Source organism: Cebus imitator, unplaced genomic scaffold (assembly GCF_001604975.1).
Source record: "Cebus imitator isolate Cc_AM_T3 unplaced genomic scaffold, Cebus_imitator-1.0 Scaffold25, whole genome shotgun sequence".
Lineage (NCBI taxonomy): Eukaryota > Metazoa > Chordata > Mammalia > Primates > Cebidae > Cebus > Cebus imitator.
In genome coordinates this window covers 6,682,745-6,699,009 of record NW_016107340.1, presented here as the reverse complement: position 1 = coordinate 6,699,009, position 16,265 = coordinate 6,682,745, and the positions used below count along the sequence as shown (strand labels likewise).

General features: G+C 40.9%; 1 protein-coding gene across 1 annotated transcript in view; it reads right to left on the bottom strand.

The window, feature by feature from the left end:
- Positions 1-6,962: 6,962 nt before the first annotated feature.
- The window catches only part of SLC35E3 (solute carrier family 35 member E3), a 19,989-nt gene continuing 10,686 nt past the window's right edge, over positions 6,963-16,265 (bottom strand). Inside the window, exons 4-5 of the mRNA XM_017522940.2 lie at positions 12,380-12,462; positions 6,963-7,314 (exon numbers count right to left, since the gene is read on the bottom strand). Of these exons, the coding sequence (XP_017378429.1) occupies positions 7,128-7,314; positions 12,380-12,462 (270 nt within the window). The 3' untranslated portion in view covers positions 6,963-7,127. The remainder of the gene's footprint in view (positions 7,315-12,379; positions 12,463-16,265) is intronic.

Genomic DNA, 16,265 nt, shown 5'->3' with positions numbered 1-16,265 from the left:
TGTGCCCAGCCCACAGTTAAGAATTTCTACATGGCACAAATTAACTCAGCAGTTAAATGAGCTCAAACTCCTGAGCTCAAGCGATCCACCAGCCTTGACCTCTCAAAGTGCTGGGATTACAGGCATGAGCCACAGCGTCTGGCTCCTGTTTCCCTCCCATCTTTTTGTTTCCCTTCTCGGTTTCTTTTGCAGTGTTATGTTCTATTCAGAATTCCTCAAGCTTCAGTTATAGTCTGTTCTTGCTTTATGCTATCTTCTTCACAAGCTCATCTTGGTCTGTTTTCCTCCTTATCAGGCATACCCTAGTAACTCCTAAGTTTTATCTCCACTCTGACCAAAAAATTTCCTGAGTTCTGGGGCTCTATAAACAGATTATTTGATTAGCATCTTTTTTTTTTTTTTCCTGAGAGAGAGTCTCGCTCTGTAGCCCAGGCTGGAGCACAGTGGTGCTATCTCAGCTCACTGCAGCTTCTGCTTCCTGGACTCAAGCGATCCCCGGCCTCAGCCTCCTGAATAGCTGGGATTATAGGCATGCACCACCACACACAGCTAATTTTTGTATTTTTAGTAGAGATGGGGGGGTTTCACCATGTTGGCCGGGCTGATCTTGAACTCCTGACCTTGAGTGATCTGCCTGCGTTGGCCTCCCAAAGTGCTGGGATTACAGGCATGAGCCACCATGCTCGGCTAACATCTTTAATTGGATATCTCAATATCAAGAAGGCCCATAATCTTCCTCTGCCTCATCCCTCTCCTAACCTAGTCCTCTTGTTTCCCAGTTCAGAGAATGGCGCCATTCTTTATCAAGCTGTGCAAATCACACGTGTGATTTTGTTGTTGTTGTTAAGACAGGGACTCACTCTGTTACCCAGGCGATAGTGCAGTGGTGTGATCATGGCTTACTGAAGACTCGACTTCCTGGGCTCAGGAGATCCTCTCACCTCAGTCTCCCGAGTAGCTGAGACCACAGGCATGCACCACCACACCCAGTTAATTTCTGTATTTTTTGTAGAGATGGGGTTTCATCATGTTGCCCAGGCTGGTCTCGAACTCCTGGATTCAAGTGATCCACCCACCTTGGCTTCCCAAAGTGCTGGGATTATAGGCGTGAGCCACTGTGAGCAGCTGAAGTGTGATACTTAACTTCATTCCTTCCCATGCCCTCCATTTCCAATCCATCTCCAGTCCGGTTGATTCCAGCTACTCAATTGTCTGGAATATTTCTACTTATTTCAGTCCACCACCTTTCGAGCTACTGCCATCTCTCACTGCAGTCATCCCCCAACTAATTGATCTTCTGGCATCTCTCTGGTTCTCCTCCACTAATTTCAAAGCAAAGAAATTTACTGTGATAGTGCTCACAACACTCCACCTTGCTCTTACTAAAGATGCTTACCAGAGCCTCCAGGTGTTATATGGTCGGAGGCCTATCTACCTTTCCAGGCCCATGGCACACTGTATCTCCCCACTCCCAGATTTAGTCTCCAGACTCCATCCTTTTTTACAATTCTTCAAAATCATCACGATTCTTCCAACTAATGGACATTTGTATGTGCTATTCCCTCTTTCCAGCATGCAATATCTACCCTCTGCCTAGCTAACTTCCATATATCTATGATTGCAGCTCAAACTTTCTTCAAGGACTCCCTCTCCACTGTGAAGCCTGGGCCAGATTCTTTTTGTTTTTGAGATGGAGTCTCGCACTGTCACCCAGGCTGCAGTGCAGTCGTGCAATCATCTCTGCTCACTGCAGCCTCCACCTCCCAGGTTCAAGCAATTCTCCTGCCTCCCAAGTAGCTCGGATTCCAGGTGTCTGCCACTATGCCCAGCTAATTTTTTGTATTTTTAGTAGAGATGGGGTTTCAGTATGTTGGCCAGGCTGATCTTGAACTCCTGACCTCGTAATCTGCCCGCCTCGGCCTCTCAAAGTGCTGGGATTACAGGCGTGAGCCACCACGCCCAGCCAAGACTCCTTTGTTATATGCTCACAGAACCATGTTCCCTTTAGCTTTCACCGAGTTTGCTGTTTAATTATTCCTATTTGTTTTTGTTTAAGTAGTCCTATCTCTTATGCTAAACAAATGCTCCTTAAGATCATAGGAAACATAGGACTGTCTCTGCATAAAAAGTGTTTTATGTCCGTAGTGCCTAGCATAGTACCTGGCTCACAGTATATGCTCAATAAATCTTTGTTGAATGAATGAAAAAATTATCATTATATTTCTGATGTTAGTAGGTATAATCCTGTTAAAGTTTTGGAACAGAAATACTGAACGACTACATCTAATAAATCTGTTCTCCTTTCTTTTATTTATTTATTTTTAGAGATGGAGTTGTGCTGTTGTTGCCCAGGCTGAAGTGCAATGGCATGATCTTGGCTTACTGAAACCTCCGTCTCCTGAGTTCAAGCGATTCTCCTGCCTCAGCCTCCCAATTAGCTAGCATTACAGGCACCTGCCACCATGCCCAGCTAATTTTTTTTGTATTTTTAGTAGAGATGGGGTTTCACCATGTTGGCCAGGCTGGTCTCGAACTCCCAACCTCAAGTGATCCGCCCGCCTCGGTATCCCAAAGTGCTGGGATTACAGGTGTGAGCTACTGCACCCAGCCAAGGTCTTTCTTTTGGTAGAGATGGGGTTTCACTATGTTGGCCAGGCTGATCTTGAACTCACCCAACAGTTATTTACTGATGGAGCGCATATAGAGTGCTTGATTAATGTTGCTGCTTTATTTTTTTATTTTTTTGGAGACAGAGTCTTGCTCTGTTGCCCGGGTTGGAGTGCAGTGTCGTGATCTCGGCTCACGACAACTTCCACCTCCTGGGTTCAAGCCATTTCCCTGCCTCGACCTCCCAAGTAGCTGGGACTACAGGCATGCACCACCACACCTGGCTAATTTTTGTGTTTTTAGCAGAGATGGGGTTTTACCGTGTTGGCCAGACTGGTCTCAAACTCCTGACCTCAGGTGATCCATCGTGCCCGACCTAACGTTCCTGCTTTGAAATAAAATTTTAAAAAGTCATTAATCGGTTGAAAATAGCAAGATTTTAAAAGTATTTTAAAAGGTGAAACAGAAGAATGCTTGCCTCATTTCACAGAGACAGATTTCTCCTTTATGTTATTTTTAAAAGGAGATGGAATTTTGTTTCGTTCAATTCTGCTTATTTGGACAGGCCAAATGTGAACAGCTGAGCAGGCCAGTGTTACCATGCACATGTTACATAGATGCTATCCTTCTTCCATTGGCTCTCATATGAAATACAAAAGTAAAAAGAGGTTCTCTTTATTTTTAACAGGTAAAAATTGAAGTTCAGTCATTTAACACAGAATGAACAATAATTACAGTTACACTGGTAACAACGAACAGTATGTTTTCTTTGAAAGCACTGTATTTGGTTTGTCTCCGCGCTTGGTGGTAGTATCTGGCACATTTTCCCCGGGCGTCTTCTTTTCAGTGGGATGATTATCTTCAGGGCAAAAAGTTTGTCAGACTCAAGTTCTAGCAGTACTTATTTTATTCATTTATATACATGTAACCCCATCCTGTCTTACTCCAATCTTCTTACTGCATTCCTACTGACACACATAACACCTTCCCCACATTCTATTTACAGTTAAGAATTTTTTTTTTTTTTCTTTTTTTTCCTTTGCTTTGAGACAGAGTTTCACTCTTGTTGCCCAGGCTGGAGTACAATGGTACGGTCTCAGCTTACTGCAACCTCCACTGCCCAGGTTCAAGTGATTCTCCTGTCACAGCCTCCCGAGTAGCTAGAATTACAGGCGTCCGCCACCATGCCCAGCTAATTTTTGTATATTTAGTAGAGACAGGGTTTCGCCATTTTGGCCAGGCTGGTCTCAAACTCCTGACCTCAGGTGATGTGATCAGCCTGCCTCAGCCTCCCAAAGTGCTGGTATTACAGGCATGAGCCACTGCACCCAGCCCACAGTTAAGAATTTCTACATGGCACAAATAACTCAGCTGTTCTCAGTGCAGACGTCAAATGCTCACTGTGTTGCAACACTTTTCTCAGCTTTTGGGAAATAATTACAATTTAAACATACACGGAATGTTTCTTAGACATAATACTCAAGGCTTATCTGGTAAAAACTAATTGCTCTGTCCTTCTTAGGACAAAAAATATATATCTTTGTAAAGTGAGAAGAACTGAAGAATATTTAAAACAAAACAGGAAGCCACATGTACTAATTACACAAGAGACTGACTGACAAATTGGAATTCTCCAAAACAGATTTTCAGTGAGGATTCTCATTTCAGAGTCCAGGAAAAAAAAATCCTAAAAATCCCAAAGGTATATTATATGTGTGTATACAGGTTTTATTGTGTTAAAAAACATATAACATTTACTGTCTTACCAAAAGGTATATTTTGTGGCTCTTTTTTTTTTTTTTTTTTTGAGACAGAGTCCAGTCTGTCGTCCAGGCTGAAGTGCAGTGCATGATCTCAGCTCACTGCAACCTCCACCTTCTGGGCTCAAGCAATCCTCCCATCTCAGCCTCCTAAATAGGTGGGACTACAGACACGTGCCACTAGGACTGGCTAATTTTTGTATTTTTTGCAGACAGGATTTTGCCATGTTGCTCAGGCTGATCTTTGTTCTCTTAAGAGTCGCTTTCTCCATCAAAGTTTACAAATAACATTTAGCAAAGGAATTATTTATTACAAGAGTAATGATCTATCTCAATTTATTATATGAAATTAACAACTGCTTTTAATATTCAGATGTCAAGAAGGTGATAAGGAGAAATACATTTTGCAAACATGTGGCATTCCATTTCCTTAAGTGGAAATCATGTATTTCCTCTAATATCCCAGTTTTTCTACCTAATGTCTATATGGCTTTTGTCCTGACTTGCTGTACCAGAATTTGCCCCAGCCACCTTAGAAAAGTTGGATATAGTTCACTCCAAATCCACAGTTCACTCCAAATCCCTCAGTACCATAGAAAGCTCCATGGAAGCCTCAAATGTATGCGCTAGGCAATAGAAGCAGGGAGGTAGGATTAAGAAATTACTGGCAGGCTGGGCGCAGTGGCTAACGCCTGTAATCCTAGGACTTGGGAGGCCAAGGTGGGCGGATCATGGGGTCAGGAGTTCAAGACCAGCCTGACCAACATGGTGAAACCCTGTCTGTACTAAAAATACAAAAATTAGCTGGGCATGGTGGTGGGTGCCAGTGTAATAATCTCAGCTACTCAGGAGGCTGAGGCAGAAGAATGGCTTGAACCCGGGAGGCGGAGGTTGCAGTGAGCTGAGATTGCACCACTGCACTCCAGCCTGGCCAACAAAGCAAGACTCTGTCTCAAAAAAAAAAAAAAAAAAAAAAAAAAAAGAAAGAAAGAAAGAAATTATTGGTCAAGTGTGGTGTCTCATCCTTGTAATACCAGCACTTTGAGAGGCCAAGGCAGATAGATGGCTGGTGCTTAAGAGTTTGAGACCAGGCTGGGCAACATGGCAAAAACCCTGCCTCTACAAAAAATATAAAAATCAGCCAGGTGTGGTGGTGTGTACCTGTAGTCCCACCTACTGGGGACGCTGAGGGAGGAGGATTGCTTGAGTTCAGGAGGTTGAGGCTGCAGTGAACCATGACTGTGCTACTGCATTCCAGCCTGGGTGACAGTGAGATAAAATAAAATAAAATAACCAATATAAAATGCTCAAACAGCTGGGAAAAATTACCAGGCTAAGAAACATGTTCAGTTCCATTTATAGTCTTTTCTTTGAGCCATTTAAACATAGGGCGTTTTTTTTTTTTTTTTTTTTTTTTTTTTTTTTTGAGATGGAGTTTTGGACTTGTTGCCCAGGCTGGAGTGCAATGGCACAATCTTGGCTCACCGCAACCTCCACCTCCTGGCTTCAAGCGATTCTCCTGCCTCAGCCTCCTGAGTAGCTGGGATCACTGGCATGTGCCACTACGCCTGGCTAATTTAGTATTTTTAGTAGACACAGGGTTTCTCCATGTTGGACAGGCTGGTCTTCAACTCCTGACCTCAGATAATCTGCCCAACTCAGCCTCCCAAAATGCTAGGATTACAGACATGAGCCATTGTGCTTGGCCACTATTTTGTTTTTTAACTCCATATATAGTTTCTATAGTTCAATGAAAACTCTAAAAGATGACCTACAAATGTATGAATAATGTATGATTTCCTACATCAATTTTCTACTAGAAAAAAGATCATATTTTTAGAATTGGATTTTGTCTTACAGTCATCTTTATTATACTTTATAAATGAGATTTCATTTCTATAAATCATCAGGAAGCTAAACTAAAATAGAAACGCTAGATTTAAATTCTGATTTGAATACTCTGATCCAAATAACAAATCTCACACTGGGAAACCATCTATCAGCAAGCAGAGAGCTACTGTGTGTCCTTCCTTAGAAGAGTATGAACACTGAGAACCCACAGCACATTTCCAGTACAGCAACAGCAATTCCTTTGTCATTATCATAGAACTTTAATTTTCATGTGCTTTACTTGGAATAACCAAACCATCCTCTCTATAATATCCATATATATATATCTCCCACATATATCTATATGGGATGGTTTATATACAAATATATGTATGTGTGTGTATATATAAATGTGTGTATATATATGTATATTCACACATACACATATATACACACACACATATACATAAATATATATATATATATATATATAGAGAGAGAGAGAGAGAGAGAGAGAGAAAGAGAGAGAGAGAGTTAGAGAGACAGAGTTGCTCTGTCACCCAGGCTGGAGTGCCGTGGTACGATCTCGGCCCATTGCAATCTCCGCCTCCCAGGTTCAAGCGATTCTCTTGTCTCAGCCTCCCAAGTCACTGGGATTACAGGCGTGCACCACCACACCCAGCTAACCATCCCATACATTTCATATAATCATCTTTGAAAAGAAGGATGAACCATTTTGGTTTTAGAAAAGTAAGGTTTTTTTAAAAAAGAGACCAAAAGTCATTTTACGAATAAAATTTCCTTTGTGTTAATCCTTACAAATCATTCAATCATTGAATCGGTCACCATTTTTTTTTTTTAGTAACTTGCACACTTAACAATATTTTTTTATCTTCTTGGGACAACATTCTTTTCTTCGCAAAAAACAAATTAAGGACGTTGTGCCAGTTTACTCTTACTTCCTTCCTGTTCACTGAGCTTAAAGTGAGTATAGGCGAGAATGCCAAATAATGTACATAAAATGCCAAGGGCCTGATTAATGGACAGTGGATCCTTAAATAAAACATATCCTCCAAATAAAGTAATGCAGAACTTGAAGTGTCCAAACATGTTATAGCTGAGGTTTTTGGATAAGGATAAAAAGGAATAACAAGATAGATGTTATATTTACACACACACACACATAATGCATAAAACAACTCAACAGCCAACAGCAACCCACCCCACATAAAGAACAATGGGACCAGGCAGGGTGGATCACGCCTGCAATCCCAGCACTTTGGGAAGCTGAGGTGGGTGGATCACTTGAGGCTGGGAATTTGAGATCAGCCTGGCCATCATGGTGAAACCCTGTTTCTACAAAAAATGCAAAAATTAGCTGGACGTGGTAGCGCACGCCTATAATCCCAGCTACTTGGGAGCCTGAGGCACGAGAATCGCTTAAACCCAGGAAGTGGAGGTTGCAGTGAGCCAAGATTACACCACTGCACTGTAGTCCGGGCGACAGAGCAAGACTATCTCAAAAACAAGGAATAATGGGAACTTCTTAGTTTCTTCAGGTAGGTTTTAGCAATTAGAGACACAACACTGCCTCAGCCATTCCTACTGACCTCCAAAGAAGAGAAAAGGATACAATATAAAAGGAAAGACAATCAGAACAAGGTCCAGGGAAGATATTTTGTACAGCAATTTATGTTTTGTAGTGGCGTTTCCTTGGCAAATGAGGTGACATATATAAGGTACCAGAGAGCTCACTTGAGTTCAGGAGGGAAAAGGGGTCACACTGATCACCAACTACACGCCAAACCCCATGCTGGGCGATTTACGTGAAATCATCTGAGTTAGGTATCACGTTTACCTTCACTGCAGGCTCACTATTCCTATTTACAGTTGTAGAGGCTCAGAGATTTTAAGTAGCATGTCCCAGATTAGAGCTATTAAGTAGCAGAGTTGGAGTCCAAACATAAATGGGCCTATTTAACTCCAAAGTCCATGTTCTAATCCAATATACCTCCAGTAACATGCCACTGCATTAACGTTTTTCCAAATCATCATTCATTTAAAAAGCAAACTAAATACATGTACACCTTTTAAAATTACTTATATTTAAATATAATTATTTTTTCTATATAAATGAGTGCTCTCTTGTTCTTCAGATGTATGATGTGTGCCTATGTGCTTTTCCTAATTACAACACTAGAAACAGCTACCACTCTGTGCCTGTTTCCTCACTATAAAAGAGGGGCAAAATAATACTTTCCACGGTTATTGTAAGGACTAAATAATATACACAAAGCTTCTAGCATATAGTAAGCACCGTATGTGCTAGCTACAATAACAGTTACCAACAACAGTACTTATGTGTCAGAAACACCTGCCAGGCGCCTGACACATTCTCTCAAATAGAACCACCCAACATCATAGATCCTACTTCCTCCACTTCATACATTTCCTAAGTGATCAAAGTGAGACCCTGAGAGTTCCCACGCTAGGTCAGGCCCACAGGTAGTGGCAGAGCTCAGTGCTCACACCTGGACCTGTCTGACCTCCAAGCCCTCCCAAGCAGCCTGGAGGTCCCCGCTGAGCAGAGGCAGTGTCTCAGGAGAGCATGGGCTATGTCACCAGGTGCGTGTGCTAGCTTGATCCCACGGAGGTGACTTCCTGAGCCACAGAAGATCTTCCCAAGGTTACTGGCAATAATCAAAATAAAATATGTTTTATTTTCAATTATGAGCTTTCTTCATGTGCACTTTAAATTTCTTTACTCCTCGGCTTCTCTTTTAAGTGTATTTATACTAGAAGGAAGGCAAATTTAAAGAAACTATTCATGAATCCTTCTGTAAAAATGACAAAAAAAGAGCAGTCTACATGTAGTATTTCCAGTTCTGCACTTTACTCCAGGAAGGCTGTCACCCCAACCCTCAGAATGTTCTGGCCAAACCCAGTGCCCTCCACCTCACTCAGCCCTTCATCAGTGACCAGTCTCCCTGAACTTGGCCTGCCAGTGGCATCGGACACAGATGCCAACCCTTCCTCCTCCTCACTGGGGTTCTGTGCCACTCTCTTCCTTCCTACCTCTGACTGTTCCTTCTCATCCTTTACCTAGTTCCTCTCATCTCTCTGAATTCCAAACACTGGACTCAAACCCAACTCTCAATCTTTGGACTCCTTTTCTTCTACTTGTGTGCTTGGTAACCTCAACCAGTCTCACCACTTTAAATCACAGCTTCTCACTGCTGACTCCCTGTGACGCCTCCTGCCGAGACGTCGCCTTTGAACCCTCAGACTTGTTTATCCAAAACTGAGCACCTGGCCGGGCGTGGTGGCTCACATGTGTAATCCCAGCATTTTAGAAGGCTGAAGTGGGAATACTGCTCGAGCCCAACAGTTCAAGGCTGCAGGGAGCCATAATCATGCCACTTCACTCCAGCCTGGGTGACAGAGCAAGACTCTGTCTCAAAAACAACAACAAAAAAATACTCCCCAAACCGAGCACCTGATCTTCCTCCCCAGCCCCAAACCTCCTTCTGGCTATCCTATCTTAGTTGATGGCAACTCCATTTTACCAGACGCTCAGGCCAAAAATCATGTGAATCAGCCTTGTTTTCTTTCTCCACATCCAACGAGGCAGCAAAACCTGTTGGCTCTTCTTAGAAATATATCCAGAATCCAATAACTTCTCACTGTGTCCACTGCTACCATCCTGGTAACCACTGTTACTTCTAAATTAGAATGCAGCAGCAGTCTTCTGACAGTTTCCTGTGCCTCTTTCAGTCTACTAGTTCCCAACCATGAGTGATTCTGCTTTGTGGGCAGTATTTGGAGGCATTTTTGGTTGTCACAATTGGGCAAAGGGTATGTATGCTGCTGGCATCTAGTGGTAGAGCCCAGGCATGCTGAAAACATCCTACAGTGTATTAAACAGGCCTGCACTAAGAACCATCTGGCCCAAAAAGTCAACAGCCAAGAGGTTGAGAAATCCTTCTTTAGTCTATTCTCAACACAGGAGCCCTGAGTGACTCTATTATTTATTTTGTTTTAAAAAACTTTTTGTAGAGACAGGGTGTTGCTATGTTGTCCAGACTGGTCTTGAACTCCTGGGCTCAAGTGATCCTTCTGCCTTGGCCTCTTAAAGTGTTGGAATGATAGGCATGAGCCACTGCACCTGGCCCACTGGGTGAGTGTATTAGAACGTAAGTAAAATCATGTCATTTCTCTGCTCAAAATGCTAATGGCTTCCCATCTTACTCAGTGTAACAGTCTTTACATAAAGGCCCTACTAGATTCAGTTCCGTGTTACTTCTCAGCCTACCACATTCTCTCCTTTGCTCAACCTGCTCCAACCTCACAGGCTTCCTTGTTTTTCTTTTAGGGCCTTGCACCTGCTGTTGCCTCTGCCTGGAATGTTCTTCCCTCCTGATCTGCACGGAGCAACCACATTTCCTTCAGGTCTTTACTCAAATGTCACCTTCCCACTGAGGCCTTCCTGACTAGCCCTGCCTAGGACTTCAACACTGTCTACAACATTTCACATTCTCTTCCCTCCTTTACTTCTACTCCTTGGCAGTTAACACCATCCTATACTGCAGATAAATATTTAATTGTTTTCTATTTCTAGACTTCCTCACCAGAATTTAAGGCTGTGAGAGTAAAGACTTTTGCCTATGCGGTTCATTACTGCATCACTGGTGCCTGGCATAGAGTAGAATGTTCAGTACATAAATATTTTAAAATCAATGAATGGTTTAGTGGGTATTCAATAAATACTTATTGAATAAATGAATGTTTTTAATCAGAGCACATATTTGGATGCCTTGTTTGGGTAGCATGATGTACAAATTTTGGGACTAGACTGCATGGGTTCAAATCTGGACATCCCATTTGTCATCTGTGTGGACTTAGTGAGTTAACCTCTCTGTGCCTCTATTTCCTCTAGAAACTAAAATGACGGACTTTACCTCACAGAGCTGCTGTGAGAGTTAAATGGACTAATATACACAAAATGTTTCTAGCAGTATCTGATGCAAAATAAAGAGTTGTTAAGTACTGGTTTTCCAAAAAACTTATCATTGTTTTTCATTGATAGTTGGCTAATATCCTACTTATTTACTTCCTGGAGAAATTCATTCTTTGCATTTGCCTAAGGGTGGGGGCAAAGTGAAATGTGAAGAGAAACAGAATGACAAGCAGAATGGTGTAAATGGACAGTTGAATTTGACCTTTAATTTGTGACTTCCTTCTTTTTCTTTTTTGTTTTTGGTAGAGATAGAGTCTCCCTACGTTGCCCAGTCTGGTCTCAAACTCCTGGGCCAAAGTGATCCTCCTGCCTTGGCCTCTCACAGTGTAGGAATTATAGGCGTGAGCCATGGCACCCAGCCAATGACTTCATTTCTTGACTTGAAATAATATTGAGAAAAACAGGTACACCCATATCCAATTAAGTACAAATACATACTCCATAGCCAGATGCCAGTGGCCTAAAATTATCTTTTGTTATTTGTTAACGATTCCTCTACTTTGTTAATATAAATACTTGAAAATTGTTTGAAAATCCAAACCTCTACCTCACTACTCATTCAAAAAATATTTATTTAATTGCACTGTCTATAAGAAATGGTACTCTTAGTTAATTTTTGCAAGGGAAAAGGTCACCTATTACATAAGAAAATTCAAAAACATTCATGACACAAGAAGCTAACCCTTTTTTTTTTTTTTTTTTGAGACAGAGTCTTCTTACTTTGTTGCCCAGGCTGGAGTGTGGTAGCACAATCTTGGCTCACTGTAACCTCCAACTCCTTGGTTCCAGCATCTCTTGTGCCTCAGCCTCAAGAGTAGCTGGGATTACAGGTGTGCACAACCTTACCCAGCTAATTTATGTATTTTTTGTAGAGATGGGGTTTCACCATGTTATTCAGGCTGATTTTGAACTCCTGGCCTTACGCAATCCACCCACCTCAGCCTCCCAAAGTGTTGGGATTACAGGTGTGAGCCACCACACTCGCCCTTTCAGTTCATATTTCTTTAAAATCCTTTAGTGTGTAAAGATACAGTAAAAGGTTAAACATAACTCTCTCTACTCAATTTAGACCATGCAATAGTGTGAGATTCAAATAAGGTAATAAATGTGAAAGTTTTGGAAGATATAAAAGATGATGCATTTGAAAGTTATATAAAAAGGATACGTGACAGGTGAAGTATTCCCAATAATCCAATAAATTGATAAGTTCACCATGAAAGCTATTACTCCAGATAGCAGCACCATAAGCTAAAATAAACCAAAAGAACCATTAATGCAAAGCACTGCATTATAATGCATTATAATCATTATAATGATTAATTATAATTAATCACTATAATTAACAAGCAAAGATACATTTCATTAGGCATCTTAAAAAACATTCAGATATCAACCATTAATAAATAAGATTAAAAAGAGAGTTTGGGAGACAGTAGAATTGCAAGTAAAGGAGCAGAATGAACAGTGTTTAGAAAAAATACAATTTTTACACAAGAAAAAATGAAAAATACTGCATAACATCCTTTCTGTGACTGTCAATTTCCAGGCTCATTTTTCTCATTAATCTAAAGAAAAAGTATACATATGCATTATTATAAATCAGAAAATAAAGACAAGCGAAAATAATATAAGGAATTCTTATAATTCCAACCACCCACACATTAACATCTTGGCATATATCCTTCCAGATCTTTTTCCATTGAATTACTCATTTTTATTCTTTTTTTTTTTTTTTTTTTGAGATGGAGTCTCACTCTGTCACCCAGTCTGGAGTGCAGTGGTGCGATCTCAACTCACGCAACCTCCGCCTCCCAGGTTCAAGCGATTCTCCTGCCTCAGCCTCCTAGGTAGCTGGGATTACAAGCCAGTGACACCATGCCCAGCTGATTTTTTTTGTATTTTTTAGTAGAGATGGGGTTTTATCATGTTGGCCCAGCTGGTCTTGAACTCCTGACCTCAGGTGATCTGCGCATCTTGGCCTCCCAAAGTGCTGGGATTACAGGGGTGAGCCACTGCATCTGACCTCATTTTTTAGTCTTATTTAGCTCAGTAAACTTTCATTAGATATCTACAAAGTTAGGGCAGGCCTTGTGAGGAACACAATATGTACAAAGTTCCTGCCCTCAAAGAGCTTAGAAATCACTTGAGGACATAATCGTGATGATCACAGCTTACACTTACAAAACACTTTTTATGCACCAATAATTGTTCTGTTTTACATATAGTCACTCATTTAATTTTCACATACATCCATGAAGTAGTTGAAAAAATATTATTCCTTTTTATAGATTAAAAAAGAGAGGTAAAGTAATTTGCCTAAGATCACACAGCTAGTAAATGACAGTGCTGAGATTTAAGCCCAAGTAGTCTGGTTCTGGACTCCTTCCTCTTAACCTACTCCATACTACCTCTCACTCACAAGAAAGACAGTGCAACATCAGAATTACAGCTCAGACCGTAAAAGAAAATGAGTCCTGGGTTCTATGTCATTCATAGGTAAATAGACAATAGATATGAATCTCAAAGCAGAAGAGATCATTGTGGGCTGAAATGGAGAGAGGGTAAAGCTTTTAAATCTCAAAAGTATGTGCAGATTAAAGAAGATGGGGTGGACTGGGCATGGTGGCTCACGCCTGTAGGCCCAGCACTTTGGGAGGCCAAGGGAGGCAGATCACTTGAGCTTAAGAGTTTGAGACCAGCACGGGTAACATATAACAAGACCCTATCTCAATATTAAAAAATAAAATAAAATAAAAAATAAAATAAAATAAAAGAAGAGGGGGTAGGGTTCCGAGTAGAGGGAACAGCAGAGGTCAAAGTGTAGGGGTATGAAAGTACAATATGTGTTTCTGGGATAGAAAATAAACCAACTTGGCTGAGCACAGGGGGACAAATGGGTTGTACCACTATCTACACATAGAATATTCAGTTCAAATCTATCCCATGATTTTATCCAAAAAGTTATAGAATTTAGATAAAATAATATTCATGATCTAAACTATTAATAAATTAAAGTTCCAAAGAAAACATGTCATATTTGAAGATGCTTGTTGTCCCAAGCAGGGTTTTGTTGTTTTGTTTTTGTAAAGACAGGTTCTCACCATGTTGCCCAGGCTGGTCTCAAACTCCTGGGCTCAAGTGATCCTCCCACCTTGGCCTCCCAAAGCATTGGGATTATAGGCATGAGCCACTGTGCCCAGCCCCCTGTAGGTTTTGTCAGTTTTAACATCAGTGCCGTCTTAAGAAGACCAGAGGAATTGGATTTGTGTCTTACTTAGGTAAATATAGTAATACCTCATGTAATTTACAACAGATGATCTGTTGAATAGTCAACATAGAGAAATTTTCTTAGAGATTTTAAAAAGTTTCTAGAAATATATCTAAAATATATCATTGCTAATTTTATTGAGTTCACAGAATGCTACATACCTATTTCTTGATACTTGGTACATCATTAAAAACAAAATTACTCTACTTTTTTAGGGACTCTGAGGAATATAAAGAAGTTGGTTTTATGAAAAACTTTATATTCCTTATATTCTTCAAAGTCCCTAACTTTGAAGAGGAGTGGTGAGAGTAGGCATCCTTGTCTTGTTCCCGTTCTCACAGGGAATGCTTTCAACCCTTCCCCATTCAATATTATGTTGGCTGTGGGTCTGTCGCAGCTGGCTCTTATTATATTAAGGTATGTCCCTTGTATGTCGATTTTGCTGAGGGTTTTAATCATAGAGAGATGCTGGATTTTGTCAAATGCTTTTTCTGCATCTATTGAGATGCTCATGTGATTTTTGTTTTTAATTCTGTGTACGTGGTGTATCACTTTTATTGACTTGTTTATGTTAAACCATCCCTGCATCCCTGGTTTGAAATCCACTTGATCATTGTGGATTTTCTTTTGATATGTCATTGGATTCATTTAGCTAGTATTTTGTTTAAGATTTTAGTATCTATATCCATCAAAGCTATCTAACGATCAGTCTGTAGTTTTATTTTTTGGTTGTGTCCTTTTCTGGTTTGGTATTAGGATAATGCTGGCTTTATATGGAAAAAAAAAAGAAGTTAGTTGACATAATGCTCTACTTTGAGTCAAGGATGCCTTCTAGGGACATTAAGGAATGAAGGTAACTTTCCCTCACACTAAATGGACTCAGCCTGCTGTGGTCTTGGTTTCTTTGACTTTTTTGTTTTTTTGAGACAGAGCCTTGCTGTGTTGCCCAGGCTGGAGTGCAGTGGCATGATCTCAGCTCACTGCAACTTCTGCCTCCTGGGTTCAAGCGATTCTCCTGCCTTAGCCTCCTGAGTAGCTGGGACTACAGGTGCCTGCCACCATGCCTGGCTAATTTTTTGTATTTTTAGTAGAGATGGGGTTTCGCTATGTTAGTCAGGATGGTCTCAATCTCCTGACCTCGTGATCCGCCCGCCTCAGCCTCTCAAAGTGCTGGGATTACAGGTGTGAGCCACTGTACTGGCATTTTTTAAAATGGCTTTTCTGCTGCTGTCGTCTTTTTAAAACCTGTTAGAAAGCTACCAAAAAAATCCTCTCTCTTTTTAGCATAAGGTGTCTAGGCTGTAATGGTTTGAAACAAGATAAACAGGATGGCTAGGACTTTTGTAAAGTAAGTGGAAATATTATCTGAGAGATGGTCCAATGACCTCTACTTTACAAAAAAGTATACATGGTAAAATATATGAATTTGAAACAACTACTGGTCTACTTACAGGAAGCAGAGTGGAGCACTGGAGAATACAGACTTTGGAGCCAGAATGCATGGATCCAAATTGTGGCTCTGCTTATTAGCTGTGGGATCACGAGCCAGTTACTAACTCTCTATCTCTTGGTTTCCTTATCAATAAAAAAAATAATAATAGTGATATAGTTTGGATGTTTGTTCCCTCCAAATCTCATGTTGAAATTTGATCACCAATGTTGGAGGTGAGGCCAAGCAGAAGGTGTTTGGGTTATGGGGGTGGATCCCTCATGACTGGCCTAGTGCCTTCCCCAGGGTAATGAGTGAGTTCTTGCTCCATTAGTTCTCATGAGAGCTAGTTGT